This window comes from Podarcis melisellensis (genome assembly GCF_964234715.1).
Source record: "Podarcis melisellensis genome assembly, chromosome: 3".
Classification (NCBI taxonomy): Eukaryota; Metazoa; Chordata; class Lepidosauria; order Squamata; family Lacertidae; genus Podarcis; species Podarcis melisellensis.
This window is the reverse complement of record NC_138530.1, coordinates 38,207,074-38,222,915: the sequence shown is the minus strand read 5'-3', so window position 1 is coordinate 38,222,915 and position 15,842 is coordinate 38,207,074. Positions and strand designations below refer to the sequence as shown.

Here is a 15,842-nt window from a genome sequence, read left to right as displayed (position 1 = left end):
GAAGAGCTAAAGTATTTGGATACAAGTCCTGCCAAGATTCCTCATTCACTCAGGTACCTTTTTCTACACAGGAAACAAGAGTGAAAGATGGCGACTTTCCCCAAGACTGACAAACTGGATCAGTGCCAGAGGTAGTACATAAATCTAGGCCTCCCAAGGTCTATCCAGGTAACTCAAGACTGTAGCACAGTGACTCTGTGTAGCTAGATAGCTGGAGAATTCACAGAATCCTTAACATTATGCATCTCTACACGTTATTACTTGCCCCAGCATCTTACCTTGCATACATGCCAATTAGACTGGCACATTTTGGCTGGGCAATGTTCCCATGAACTAGTGCCTCACTGGCATCAATTCATTTCCCAGATGCCTGGGAATGCCAAGTTGCTGAATGGTAACAGTTGTTAATGTTTGCTTTCTTCTAGAGCAAGCCAAGGAGGTACTTGCAACAGAAGAATGCAAAATGGCTCCACCACAACCTGCTGGTCTAGTGGAAATAATGAAAAGTCATGATAGTTTATTCCACTGGCAGGAGGGCAGGGGGCACTAATAAAACTTTGTCATAGAAGTGACTGGGGGAAGGGGGAGATCGCATGTTCTAGCAAGTGCTGTCTTCGTAATAAAAACATTTCTAGATAACAGAACCGATTGCCCTTGGTCTCGGCTTATTTTTAAAATCCCGAACAGTTTAAGCCCTGGATATATTTGAGACCCACACCTAGAACTCCAACTATGAGATGCCAGCACTCAAAATACCTCATGTAATCTGGAATTCCCATCTACCTGGAGTTAAGCGAGTGATCATTCATTTGCTGTAGCAGATTCTACCATGGAAGCTTGCTCTTCCCAACCCTCCATTACTCTCCATTCCTCCCTTCTCACCATTACAAACTGCTAGAAAATATTTCCCAGGCCTGGTCTACACATTAACAGAATAAGGTGGAAGTAAGGTGGTAGAATGGAATGTTTCACTTCTGGCTGCAAATGGGAACCATAAATTTGAACCCTTGTATGGGAAAATCCCATGCAAAATAGAAAATTAACAAATCAGGGAAAGTACCTTCCTCCCTGTGCAAGACGGTTAAATTGCAAAGTGTCCCGCACCTGTATTGACTGTATCATTACAGTTTTCTACTGCCTGTATAGATCAGGCTTCATTTAAGTGCATTTTAGAGATGTCATGATTAGTTTCCAGTCAGTATCTTCTCTTCCCTTCTAAAATGTGTGCTTTAATATTTTATGGCACTGTTGGAATTACAGTGGTACCTTGGGTTACAGAAGCTTCAGGTTACAGACGCTTCAAGGTTACGGACTCCACTAACCCAGAAATAGTACCTCGGGTTAAGAACTTTGCTTCAGGACGAGAACAGAAATTGTGCGGCGGTGGAGCGGCAGCAGCGGGAGGCCCCACTAGCTAAAGTAGTGCTTCAGGTTAAGAACAGTTTCAGGTTAAGAACGGACCTCCAGAACGAATTAAGTTCTTAACCCGAGGTACCACTGTAATAAGTTATGTTTTGTAAAGCAAACCGAGTATGAGTTGCTAATGGTGCTAAAAAAATAAGACTTGGATGGGCAGTAACATCTGATATCCACAGATGTCAGCTTCTGTGTATTGAGAACTTAGTGCATTGAGAACTTAGTGCATTGAGAACTTAGTGCATGCTCCTTCCAGCTCAACTTGTAAAATCCATGAATGCCCAATCTAATGAAGCATGAATGCCCAATCTAATTTCCATTTAATTTAGTACAGTCAGTTCCAATGTGTACACATCCTGAAGCCAAAAATTGAGTCAACACATTTAAAAATCTAAAAAAGAACAGTCATCATGAAATTCTTCACCTTGTGGCTTTTGAGCCATTTGTGTAAGTGATATCAGCCATGGTGCTAGAAGCATCTTTGGAATGAAAGCAGAGATTCAGAATCTCCCATTCACAGGACATGCACACTCACTGTGGACTAGAAGATGAGACTCAAGATACTGGAATGAAACATGAGCCCTTGCAAAATCTGATCAGACTATTCAGTCTGTATTACAGCGATTTCTTACACAATGGGAGTTTGGGTCCTCTTCTTCTAAGGCATCCAAGAAGATTTCTGGAAGTTTTCATCTTAAGAGCGTCCCTCTGCTTTAACATCTCCTTGCATAAATTAGACATTTCCCCATTCCACTCCCTCCTCCAATCACAGAAGAGCTACACACTTGCATTAAGAATACTTGCGCAGCCTCCTGCATAGGCAATGAGCTAATTCAACTGTGCAAGAACTTCTGGGGGTGGGGGAATTTTTATGATCTCTCCATCCCTTCATGCATTAAAAGCATGTGCAAGGGGGTTGTGCTGCCCACCCTAATCAATACACACGCAGTTTCGCTTGTACTTGCACATGGTCTCTTCCAAGATTTGCATAAGGCTCCTCCGCATGAGAGCATATCCAGATTGGCCCAGGAGTCTCATCACACAAAGGCAGCCCAGGGGGCATGGCAGGTGGCAGAAGAGCTGGGCTAGCCAGCACAACTCCTTCATGCATGCTTTCCATTTGGAAGAGGGATAATGCAAACTTCCTTTATGTCTCTCATATACGCTAAGCCTCCAAATGTCACCTGGTCTATGCCAAGTGCCTTCTAACTGCACCTATTACAAAACTCAGCATCTTTTTTTTCCACTGAAAGATTACAAATTCTAAAACAACCCAACATCTGCATGGTAATCATTTCCACTTGTACCACGTAAGACTAATTTAGGATTAATATGGAGAAGCACTGTGAATTCTCCGAAGATAATAGCAATTCTCTCAAATCTAAACACGTCACAGGGGAGCAAGTCTCTTTGTTTTATTTTTTAAAGTAAAATTCTATTAATTTTATTCCATATTACATCACAATGCAAATATACCAAAGCCTTCACCACATCATCCCCACATATATTTAAATCCTCAAACATAATATTCTTTTGTCCCTCCCCCCACTTCCCTCAGCCTCCACTCGATTTCCTCTACATTCTGAGATTACATTTATCTTTGCATTCTACAGACTTCTCAATTCATCTATGTATTCTTATTGTCCTTCCTTACTAGCTTACATTCACTCAAATACTTTACATTTTTAATCTAGGCATATTAGCATATCTTTTTTTGAGCAATATTTTTCCCATATATTCCTCAAAACATTTCCACTCAAACAATGGGAGGATGACATAGGCTATGAGATTAACCCAACTCAATAGACCAAAATGTGGTCTAAACCCCCCTTTAAATCCATATCAACGAAAGAAAAGAACTCACTCTGAAACTCGCCTACAGGTGGTACCTAACACCAAAAAAACTAGCACTAATACGCCCAGGAACCTCACCAAAATGCTGGAGAGGGTGCACCTCCACAGTGTGGTGGGAGTGCCCCAAAATCCAATCATTCTGGACAACAACTATGTGAGAAATAAGTAAAATAACCAAGCAAGTATTAGAAATCACCCCAGAATTGGCTTTACTAAACATCTTCCAAGACAATAATGCCCATTTACACCACAAAGAACTCATAACCCACCTACTTTCAGCAGCCAGAAGCATCATTGCCAGACACTGGAGAGACCTGTCAGGAGTAAGCATGGACCAATGGTACCAAATAGTATGGGAAACAGCCCTACTAGAAAAATTACCAATAAACTGAAAGTGACACGGGGACAAATAGAAAAAGACACCTTCACCCCGGTATGGCTCCCCTTTATCACATACACAGTCCAACAAGACGATGACAAAAATCCACCAACGGCATACAAATCAATATGGCTAACCTGATCCAAAACACCCACCCACCCCACTCACACATGAAAACAAAGATCACCACAGCCAATCACAAACAAACAACCACAGCCTAGGCCAACCCTAACCTCTCTCACTACCAAAGGAACACAAGCGAACAGCAAAGAACCTGCACAAGCAACGCTGACACCAAATAGAAACATTGCCACGCCACCCAGCACCACTCTCACCCATCTCTCCCCCCTCCACCTCTTTCCCCCTTTTCTTCCTAATGTCTCAACAAATGAAAATGATTTGTAAAAATGTTACATGGGGGGAAAAACACGAGAGAGAGACTTTGCATACTTTTGTAAATCAACAAAATCTTTAATAAAAAACAAAACAAAACATTTCCACTCCTTTTTTAATTTTTGATTCGGTTGAATTTTTATAATAGCTGTTAGTTTTGCCAAAGCTAAGTATTTATTTAATTTACAAATCCATTCCTCCCTTGAAGGTAGAGTTTGTGATTTCCATTTAGCAGCAATCACTACTCTAGCTGCTGTGCTTGCATATAAGAAGATTCTCTCTCCCCCCTCCCCCCGGTATCTCTTCCCCTACCAATCCAAGGAGATATATCTCTGGTTTTTTAATTATTGATATTTTCAGGATCTTCTTTAATTCTTCATGCATTACTGCCCAGAATTTCTTAATTTCCTCACACCTCTGCCACAAATGTATTGTTGTTCCTATTTCTTTACCACATCTCCAACAAAGGTTGGATTTCAATTTATATATCTTTGCCAACTTAGCTGGCATTGGATACCACCTGTGGAAAATCTTAACAAAATTTTATTTGTGTCTGAGGCGGTAAATCAAATATCTTCTCGCCAGAGTTTCAGGGAGCAGGTCTTTTAACTGATGCTTCAAGCAGTGCTATCTTGTTATCAATTGATTAGGCCTGCCTTGGTATTTATTTATTTATTTATACTTCATAAAGTTTATACGCCACTTGAGTGTAGGAAAACCTCAGAGCAGTTTACAAAAGATAAAACAGTAAAATAAATCCCAACCATACTTTAAAACATACAAAAGTTAAAATACTAAAACAAACTAAAATCACCACACCTTTCCATGCTTGTCTAAACCAGAATTATTTTTTTTGCAGGTGCCAAAACAGCTAAGACCAATTACCATATTTTTCGCTCTATAAGATGCACTTTTCCCCTCCTAAAAAGTAAGGGGAAATGTGTGTGCGTCTTATGGAGCGAATGCAGGCTGTGCAGCTTTCACTGAAGCCAGGAGAGCAAGAGGGACTGGTGCGCACTGATCCCTCTTGCTCTCCTGGCTTCGCTTCGCTGGAGAGCCGCTGCGCAGCTTTCCCTCTCTGCGCAGTGCCCCTTCAGCAAAGTGGGAGGAGAAATGGAAGGGGCTCAGTTTCACCTGCCGCTTCGCTGAAGGGGGGCTGCGCAGAGAGGGAAAGCTGCGAAGTGTCCCCTCAGCGAAGCGGGAGGAGAAACGGAGCCCCTTCCGTTTCTCCTCCTGCTTTGCTGGAGAGGCGCTGAGCAGAGAGGGAGAGATTTTTTTCCTTCTTTTTCTCCTCCTCTAGAACTAGGTGCGTCTTATGGTCGGGTGCGTCTTACAGAGCGAAAAATACAGTAAGATCCTTCTTTTTGAGGATGTACATATATGGGATAGCTCAGCTGGTACAGCATGAGACTCTTGATCTCAGGGTTGTGGGTTTGAGCCCCACCTCTTAGAAGAGGCATTTCCTCCTGTGTGAAATTGGAGGGCACGGACGCTATCTGCAAGTTTTTTCTAAGTACTCATACTAAAAACAACGTAATTTTAAAAATAAAGTGCATTGCACAAATTATTCTGAGATGCCTCTTTGGTTGATTAACACAACAGCTTTGATTAAGCCAATCTAGATCAGTAAAAGGCTACAGCTCTACTGCGCAAAGCTATTGTCCTCCTTTGTTCGAGGCTAAATTTGAGAATCCCGCAAGAGCCACATGTTCCAGGCCAGGCAGGAAAGCCTAAGCAGTTTTTTAAACTATCGCTTACCTACAGGCACCACCACATGAAGAGCAAACATCCCCAACCCAACCCCTATCAAGACAAGCTTTAAATATACTCAATGACCTTCCAAGCCTCTGCTCTACAAACCTCAGTCTAGAAGTCACCAACACGTGATTTCCCAACAGTCAGTAGAGAGTATGGTACTTAACCACATGCCACAGTTAGGCTTCCCTGCCGTCGCCTACTCCCACTAGAGACCACATGCATATTCGGTCCTACCAAAATAGATACAACTGTTTCCATACAGTAAAAAAAAGGTAGTTGTCGTCTCATTGCCACTCAGTTTGGGGAAAGCAATAGAATGGGAAGAACCAGAGATCTGTTCAAGAAAATTGGAGATATGAAAGGAACATTTCGTACAAAGATTTCCATAATAAAGGACAAAAGTGGAAAGGACCTAACAGAAGCAGAAGACATCAATAAGAGGTGGCAAGAATACACAGAGGAATTATACCAGAAAGAAATGGATGTCCCGCATACCCCAGGTAGTGTGGTTGCTGACCTTGAGCCAGACATCCTGGAAAGTGAAGTCAAATGGGCCTTAGAAAGCACTGCAAATAACAAGGCCAGTGGAAGTGATGGTATCCCAGCTGAACTATTTAAAATTTTAAAAGATGTTGCTGTTAAGGTGCTACACTCAATATGCCAGCAAGTTTGGAAAACTCAGCAGTGGCCAGAAGATTGGAGAAGATCAGTCTACATCCCAATCCCAAAGAAGGGCAGTGCCAAAGAATGCTCCAACTACCGCACAATTGCACTCATTTCACACGCTAGCAAGGTTATGCTTAAAATTCTACAAGGAAGGCTCAAGCAGTATGTGGACCGAGAACTCCCAGAAGTGCAAGCTGGATTTAGAAGAGGCAGAGGAACCAGAGACCAAATTGCAAACATGCGCTGGATTATGGAGAAAGCTAGAGAGTTCCAGAAAGACATCTACTTCTGCTTCATTGACTATGCAAAAGCCTTTGACTGTGTCGACCACGGCAACCTATGGCAAGTTCTTAAAGAAATGGGAGTGCCAGATCACCTCATCTGTCTCCTGAGAAATCTCTATGTGGGACAAGAAGCTACAGTTAGAACTGGATATGGAACAACTGATTGGTTCAAAATTGGGAAAGGAGTACGACAAGGCTGTATTTTGTCTCCCTGCTTATTTAACTTATATGCAGAATTCATCATGCAAAAGGCTGGGGTGAATGAATCTGAAGCCGGAATTAAGATTGCCGGAAGAAATATCAACAACCTCAGATATGCAGATGACACAACCTTGATGGCAGAAAGTGAGGAGGAATTAAAGAACCTTTTAAGGAGGGTGAAAGAGGAGAGTGCAAAATATGGTCTGAAGCTCAACATCAAAAAAACGAAGATCATGGCCACTGGTCCCATCACCTCCTGGCAAATAGAAGGGGAAGAAATGGAGGTAGTGAGAGATTTCACCTTCTTGGGCTCAATGATCACTGCAGATGGTGACAGCAGCCACGAAATTAAAAGACGCCTGCTTCTTGGGAGAAGGGCAATGACAGGCCTAGACAGCATATTGAGAAGTAGAGACATCACCTTGCCAACAAAGGTTCGTATAGTTAAAGCTATGGTTTTCCCAGTAGTGATGTATGGAAGTGAGAGCTGGACCATAAAGAAGGCTGATCGCCAAAGAATTGATGCTTTTGAATTATGGTGCTGGAGGAGACTCTTGAGAGTCCCATGGACTGCAAGAAGATCAAACCTCTCCATTCTGAAGGAAATCAACCCTGAGTGCTCACTGGAAGGACAGATTGTGAAGCTGAGGCTCCAGTACTTTGGCCACCTCATGAGAAGAGAAGACTCCCTGGAGAAGACCTTGATGTTGGGAAAGATGGAGGGCACAAGGAGAAGGGGGCGACAGAGGATGAGATGGCTGGATAGTGTTTTCGAGGTTACCAGCATGAGTTTGACCAAACTGCGGGAGGCAGTGGAGGACAGAGGTGCCTGGCGTTCTCTGGTCCATGGGGTCACGAAGAGTCGGACACGACTAAACGACTAAACAACAACAACAACAACAATTGGGGAATCCTGTGCCTCACAAGACCAAGCAGCTACAAGGCAAAACAAAATGGCAGCCACACACAAATGACATTTGGGGCCTACACTTTAGGAACTTGAAACTGGTCAGTATTCCACTGCCAGATTAGAAGACTTCCTCACAGTGGAATTTCATTCCCTATCAATGGGGGCTAGAGGTCACTATTATCTTTTTCACAGCAGTCTTTCTCCTCACACTGTGTAACCATCCTCTAGTAGTAGGGAGTGGGGAACCTTAGGCACTCCAGACTCTGTTAAGAATACAGTTCTCATCATCTTTGACCATGGGTCATGCTGGCTTGACAGGAATTGTAACCCAACAACTTGTGGGAGGGCCGCAGGTTTCCCATCCCGGTCTTGTGGACATCTCACCTTGAGTCATGAGAATCTTCACTACCTTGCAATTGCAAACAGAACTCTCCATGTATTAAGAGTCCTACCCAACACAAAGAGGGTTCTGTGCTGAACAAGAAAAGAACGGAACCATTATCCTGCTTGAAGAATGCCTGGAGTCAGATTTTGAAGGTCTCAAGTTTTAGCTACTTAAAAGGAGTTTTAACTAGCTTTAGTAAATCACCAACATCCACTGGGGTGGCCTAGAGTACAGCAGTAAACCACTTCAAGACTGATTCAATAGTTTCATTTCTAGGAAATGTGGGTGAAGTGGGCCCAGAAAACCCTCCAAGAATTCTGGATTCAGAAAAAAGAATAGGGTCGCCATACGTCCAGAATTTCCCAGACATACCTGGAATACTACAGTTAGAAGCAGTGTTTGGGTGGAAGTCGTCAAAATGCCTTGGAAAATCCAGACATATGGCAACCCATATCAGCACTGTCAACAACTTTTGTGTCCGGATTTTCACTTGTTGAAATATGGCAACCCTATACAAAGATCCATTTAAGTCCCTTCGCGGGTCTACTGTGGAATATACTACAATTGCAGAATTCAGAACACCTGGACAAAGAGGGATCAAGGAGAGAAGAAGAAAGAATGGGTGTGTGACTGGAGAGCAAACGTGTAGAAAAACTTGGAGAACAGCATGAAGACCTGGGTAAAATAAAGTAGCATAGGAGGGAAGGGGGGAGGACTTAACACACATAAATTAACGAACAAAAAATGCAAGAGAGTAGCTACATGTTGAATTTGAAGCTGAACAAATGCACATACTCCACTGAAAAGTGCTGTACAGGAGGAATAGGAAAATTCTATTCATGATGGACAATTCACACGTGGAAGACATCACTTGATGTCCATGTGTAAACCAACACTGAGCATGTTGTTTTTGGTACAACAGACCAACATAGCTCCAACAAACACACATGCAATTTGGAATGATTAAAAAACACCAATCCAATTCAGAACCATCTCCATTCTCACTATGGCAGCTGTTAAAAAAACAACAGGAAGCAGAAATCTGAAGCCACAAACTTCTGTTCTTTCATCACTAGAACTGTTACAAGGAAGTGATATTGTTCAGTGGGGATTGCTGAGAAACTGTGAATAAAGTAATTCCCACTCTGCCACTTAGGATGCTCTCAGCCAAAGGGAACATTGTTGGCCAGCTATTGCCCAGAGTGGCTGGGCAACCCAGTCAGATGGGAGGGGAATAAATAACGAAATTATTACTGTTGTTCTTTTGAGTAAAACAAGGCAACAAGTTCAAATAGATCATTCTATATGGAATCAGGTGTTGTCACCGCCTTGACTCCTGGAGGGGACACCTCTCACTGCTTCTACCCAAGCTTCCAAACTAGGAGAGGCATGGAAGCACTTGCAAAATAAGATGCATCTTCTTGTTTCCCCATCCCCACTACAAACAACTGTTTAGGTTAGAGACTTTCCCCACTATCTAATTTCAAACTTAGCACTTCCCCCCTCCATAGCTATAGACTTATCTAGGAGGTAGGAGAACCAATCAACAATAACCAGCCTATGTTTGAAAACTGCAGGTTTCTGACAAACGCAGAGCTGGAGGCGGAAGTGATTTAATGGTGTGGAGGAGAGAGCGGAAAGGAAGTGTTGAACTCTTCCCCCATGCCCAGACTTTCTCCCTGGTAGGGCATACTTTTCATGTTGCGTCCAAAGGCAAAAGCAACACAGGGGGGGCAGAAAGGTGACTTGAGAGGAAAAGGATGCATGGATGTAGGTTCAGCAGCTACTGCACCACCACAGCCACTCATTCTACACCAAGCTGTCCCCCATGCTGCCATTTTAATGTGTTCAGCGCACAGGTCACACTGCCATAGTGTCTATAGTTAGCCCAGCCATGTGGGAGTGGAAACTGGAAACATCCAGCTGGAAAAAGCAGAAACGGCTCGTCTCATCAGAGATGCAGGATCAGGAGGAAGTTGGGAGGCCACAGACGGTGTATTAGTTATGGTAAACCAACAGCAGAGAGCCAAGCTTATTACTTCCTGCTTGATATGAAAACCCCACTCTCCAAATGTACAGGATTACATTTTACCCGCACAAAGCCCCCAAGAGCGAACCTAAAAGCTCCGGAAAAGCATGCCTCAGATCAGAGCCCCAAGAGAAACTAGCACTACTACATCACAGAAGTCATGTGGGCTTGAGAGGTTTGCCTTTCACACTACTAAGTCATCAAACTTGCCTCTACTCTACAAAGGCGGCTATAAAAAGCATAAATGGCTTAGAGGTCATGGAAAACTTAATGGATGCCCCAATTTCACCACTTCTTCTTTTTTTAAAAGGCAAAAACATCTTGCTTAGAAGCAGACTCCCAGCAAGTAACCCCATGCTAGGTTGGTTGTGCAGCTGGAAATGTGAACTATTACTTCCCAAAACTCCATGGATCTTTCAGCCAAGGGCCAAGGTGATATGAGGGGGCTGGATTTGGAGTCAACACCTTTTAGAGTGCCTTGGCAATTCATTCTGAGCCTCTTGCTGTTTCCACATGCCTACTCCACAGGTTTTGTGTGCAGATGAAGCCATAAAAGATCAGGGATCATTGCACCAATGATCACAGCAGAGTTTGTATGTTCAATCTATTTTCCAATGAACAAATAAGGAACTGAGTAACTCCCATGAAAAAATAAAACTGATACTAAAACTGCTACCAAACAGGTTTGCAGAAGGTTGTGGGGGAAGGAACAGAGAGGTGCCAAAATAACCCCCCCTCCTCCCATCATCCATTCAACCCCAACTACTCCCACATTACAGTTAAGGAATTTCAGAGAAACCTTTGCCAACTGCCTGCATCATATACTTATTGACAAAACACGCTTTTTGAAGCAATACAGCTGGACCTGAAGGGCTACCCCATATCTGCAGACAAGAAGGTCCCATATAAACAATGGGCTGCTTTTATTTCAGATGGCACTTTTTAGGCTGCGTCTAGACAGAGGCCGAATACTGTAAACTGGACGTTTACACCACGATTTTGTCCAGAAACACAATGTATTGGCAGGTGAGGAGGGTGAGGAGAGAAATACGGTACATTATTTTGATTGCAGCAATGCTACACGTAAGCTGCAAAACCAAACCTGTATGCATGAAGATCGGCGATACCACAACACCCTTGTGTCGGGAAGCACCCATAAGGTGTTCCTTGAGTTTGGAAATGTTGACTGAGCTAGTAACGTCACCCCTCCACCCACAGGCGACTCCCTCTAGTAGTTTCCCCGTATTCCCCAGAGTGCAGAAAGCACGCGCGCAGGTGTCTTGCCTCCGTGTGCACGCGCTCGTTCACCCTTTGATGTTCAGCAGACGCCCCCACTCGCCCAACCTGCCCCACCCGCGCGCCGACTTTCAAGTCTCCTGCCTCCCACGGACTGAAACAAGCACGTGAGAACGAGCTGGGGCCACTCACGTGTCTCCGTCCTCCGAGACGAAAGCGAACGTCTCCAGCAGCAGCTGCTGCCGGACCCTTTCGGCCTCTTCCTCCTCTTCCTCTTCGCCAGGGTGCCGAGGGGTCTCTCCAAGCCCCGCCAAAGACTCGACCAGCGAGGAAGAGCCGTAGCTGGAATCGAGCCGCTCGTCCGGCTCCGACGCCGAGCCCTCCTTGCCTGCGGCCGCGTCCGGGAAATCGGCAGCCTTGTCCGAGCGGACCCCTCGGGCTGCCGGCGACCGGGGCTCGCCTTCGGGCAGCTGGCCCTGCAGGGAGCGGATGGAGCCGAGGCCGGAGTCGCACTGCCCTTCTTCCAGGTAGACGCCGCCTTCCACCTGCACGTCCTTCTTGCCGTCGCAGCAGCTCCGGGTTTCCGACATGGTGGCGGCGGCGGCGCAGGCAGCAGGAGGGGCGTCGAGGCGCGAGGCAGAGCGGAGCTCGGGGCCCTGGCGGCGCCTAAAGGCTGGAGCAGAGCCGCGTCCCAGGAAACCCCGGCGGGAGGAAGCGCGGAGGGCGCATAGCCGAGCAGGAGAGGGCGATGCGGCGCGCGTGAAAGAGCCGCGGGGCCAGCAGCCCCGACGCTTAACCAGCCTGACTCCGCCCACCTCCGCCGGAGCCAAGCCCGCCTCCGAGGGAACGGGCGCCGCCTAGCGGCAAAGACGGTGAACGTGAATACACCGTCCACACGCCCCGACGCGCACACAGCCAAGCGACGCACACGTGTCCGCGCATGTACGTGTGAAAGGAGCCCTGGGTAGACTTTGCATCGCCCGTATACGAAAGCAACGCCGAAGCCCCTATTCGGGATTTTGAACCCACGCGGACACTAGAAACGTGGAAGGAATAAGAGATCGCGCAAGATAGGGTCGCACATGGTCCCACCCCTGGTTGCCGGGTTTTCTGTATCAGTTTGAAGGAGGGGGCTATGCAAATGAAGGGGACCTTATTATGCGGGAAGAGTCAGGGTATCTAGATGCGAAAGAGGACTAACTACTTGCACCTTTAGTAGCTTGGATTGAGTCAGACCAACGGTCTATCTAGCTGAGTATTGTTTCTACATTTGACTGGCGGCGGCTGTCTAAGGTCTCAGGCAAGGGGCTCCCCAGCCCTACTTGGTGATGCTGGGGATTGAACTCAGGACGTTCTGCGTGCAAAGGAGATGCTCTAGTCTAGGGCTGAGCTTAGGCCTTCCGTTGCTACAGCAGGTGCAGCGTGCTATGCTAAAATCTCCTTTTCTGCACAACTATCAGAGCTGCAGGAGCCCCGTCCCCTTTTGTACCTGATCACCTTAGAAAGGAGAGGATTAATTGGGGTTCCCACCTTCAATGGAGGGATGCGGGTGGCGCTGTGGTCTAAACCACAGAGCCTAGGACTTGCTGATCAGAAGGTCGGCGGTTCGAATCCCCACGACGGGCTCCCTCGGCCAATAAAGTGAGATGAGCACCACAACCCCAGATTCGGTCATGACTGGACCTAATGGTCAGGGGTCCCTTTACCCTTTGCCTTTATCTACCTTCAATGGAGTGAGACAGCCATTGGTGGGGTGGGGGTTGCTTGCCCCCTTTCTTGGAATCCTAAATAAATCCTATTTATTTTGAAGCACACAGGCACACTCACAGCCAGCTAGTCTCAAATTGAGGCGGACTTCCAGACTCCAACTTTGCCTTTTTCTCAAGGAGAGCCTTCCTGGGCCAGCAGGCAGCTCAGCTGGACTCTGCTGATTCTGATCAAATGCTGCTGCTTCTGTACAAGTTGCAAGATTAGGAAACCCTGTAAATGCAATGATAATATAAACAAAGGAGTTGTGTTCCCTTTTTGTGTTTAGGTGAGGAGCCTGGGGGTGCTGCTATATCCAGCTGTGCTTTTTTGACAGACAGGTAATGAGGGTGGCCAAGAATAGAAACCAAAAGTGCCGGCAAGGTTCTCGGGAATTGAAACCTAGTTCTTGGAAATCAGAGGAAGAGAGTGTTATTCAAGTAACTTTTGCTGAGAATAGACACATTGAAATGGATTAACATGGCTAAGGTAGTCCCATTAATTTCCACGGGTCGGCTCTGAGTAAAACTTAGTTGAATACCACCCTTTGTGCTACTGTTTCGATCGGTTAAAGGTTGGCATAAAGGCAGAAGGATTTTCTTAATGAGGTTGCTAGGAAGAGAAAGCAAATAATCATAAGAGTTCCATTGTAGAGTTGGAAGAGAATGCAAGGTTCATCTAGTACAGCTCCCTGCAATGCAGGAATCACAGCCAGTGGCGTAGCGTGGGTTGTCAGCACCCGGGGCAAGGCAAGTAATTTGCGCCCCCTAACCCGTGGATTTGCGCCCCCTAACCCTAACCCCAGATGTTGCACCTGGTGCGGCCGGCCTCCCTGCACCCCCCACGCTACGCCACTGATCACAGCTAAAGAATCCCAGACAGACTGAATCCCTCTTCAAAAACCTCTAATGAACCATCTTCTGAGGTAGTCTCTTCCACTGTTGAACAGTTCTTACCGTCAGAGAGTTCTTCCTAATATTTAGTTGGAAGCTCCTGAAGACCTACCCCAAGGAGAAAATTATAAAATAAGTTATTTACCATTTTGGACAAGACCCTCAAGGACTCGACTTTTTGTGGAAAGAATGATCCATGTTGTATTATATTTTCCTTTATGTTGTGGACTGACAAGCATTCACAAAAAAAGTCTGACCGGTTTCAGATTCTTGCGTTGCAGAGGTTTGGACTAAATGACTCTTGAGATCCCTTCCAACTCTACAATTCTATGATTCTGTGAGGATCCTGAAGGACAGAGCTGGCCTAGCAAACTCAGTTCCCCTTCCTGATCTGCAAAAATGCAAATAATCAGGGCCTGCCTACCACACTTTTCCCTTTCTATTTTTAAGAATGAAAATGTTGCAATGAGGTTTAGACTAGAGAAGACTGCTGTGGACCAGCAGATGGCGCCTCATCCTAGAGCAAGAGACAAATTCACCCATATCTACACGTGTCGAAAACTGCTTGGTCTGTGTAAGCGGCTGCTTGTTTGGCAGTAACTAGAAAACACACGGTATTAGTACCATAGTGAACGCTTATTATGAATGTTTCAAACAACACAGCTGTTAAGATATTGCAATGCAGGGCAGTATGACCAAATCACCAAATGTGCTCATCATATACCATTGTAAGGAAAGATATAATGGGCGTTATTTTTTGTGCAAGGAGAATGACTTCTACTTGTGCAACAGGACTTCATCTCCCCACTCTCCTCCTTCCATGCACACTCTGTGCCATGCTCAAATCTGCTCTAAAGGGTTGGGGGAACCCTAGAACAAATTTAGGGGGGCTTCAGGGAGGGAACAGAGAGGAGTAACATTCCATTGTGCAAGGAAAAATCCTTGTGCTGATGGAGGTTCGCATTAGTTCTGTATGGATGGAATGCAAATAATATAAACCACAAAATACCACCAACCTTATACTGCCAGGGTATCAGCTTCTGTTTAGCTGCACCTGTTGTGTGCTGAGAGTACTAATCTTACTGGGAGTAATCTTTCTGGGAGAGAGGGGGGGAAACAAACTCTCTGAGGTAGATTAATGTTCCACTAATCCACGTCTAGGTTTTTCCCCTTTTACTGTTCCTTCTGGGAACTGATGTGAGTTATTCAAGTGGGAAGGAAGTGCCTTAAGCAACCTGGAACCAGCATTTTACCTTTCGCTTACGCCCAGTGTCTTTGAACTACTTCATGCCACACTGTCGTGTGATGATATAGCTAACAGAAGGGAGAACAATGTGTCACCCAACTGTCGTGTCCCCAAACCCTCGGTTCTGCTATGGGGGGTGTTGGGGTGCTCAGCTTGCATGCCACACAATATGAAACACAGACATCCTTTGGACATCACAGAACACTGGTGCACAAGTCTTGCAACATCTGTAGCAGTACTACCTGGCCTGCAAGTACACCTTGCCTGTGATGTCAGAAGGATGTCAGGAGATACTGACATTGGACACTGTTTCCTTGGCACCAGCCAGCAAGGGCCTTGGATCTCTGCTGTTGCAAGGGATCCTGGAGTGCATCTTATGGCCTGTGTGACATGCTCAGGCTCTTATCAGCAAAATGTCCCACAAAGCAAAAATCCCATGGAAGAAC

At 45.5% G+C, this 15,842-nt stretch overlaps 1 protein-coding gene across 1 annotated transcript in view; it reads right to left on the bottom strand.

Moving 5' to 3' along the window:
- Positions 1-12,314, bottom strand: part of NFKBIE (NFKB inhibitor epsilon) — a 29,588-nt gene extending 17,274 nt beyond the window's left edge. Inside the window, exon 1 of the mRNA XM_081905673.1 lies at positions 11,704-12,314. Within this exon, the coding sequence (XP_081761799.1) occupies positions 11,704-12,101 (398 nt within the window). The 5' untranslated portion in view covers positions 12,102-12,314. The remainder of the gene's footprint in view (positions 1-11,703) is intronic.
- Between the last annotated feature and the right edge of the window lie 3,528 nt (positions 12,315-15,842).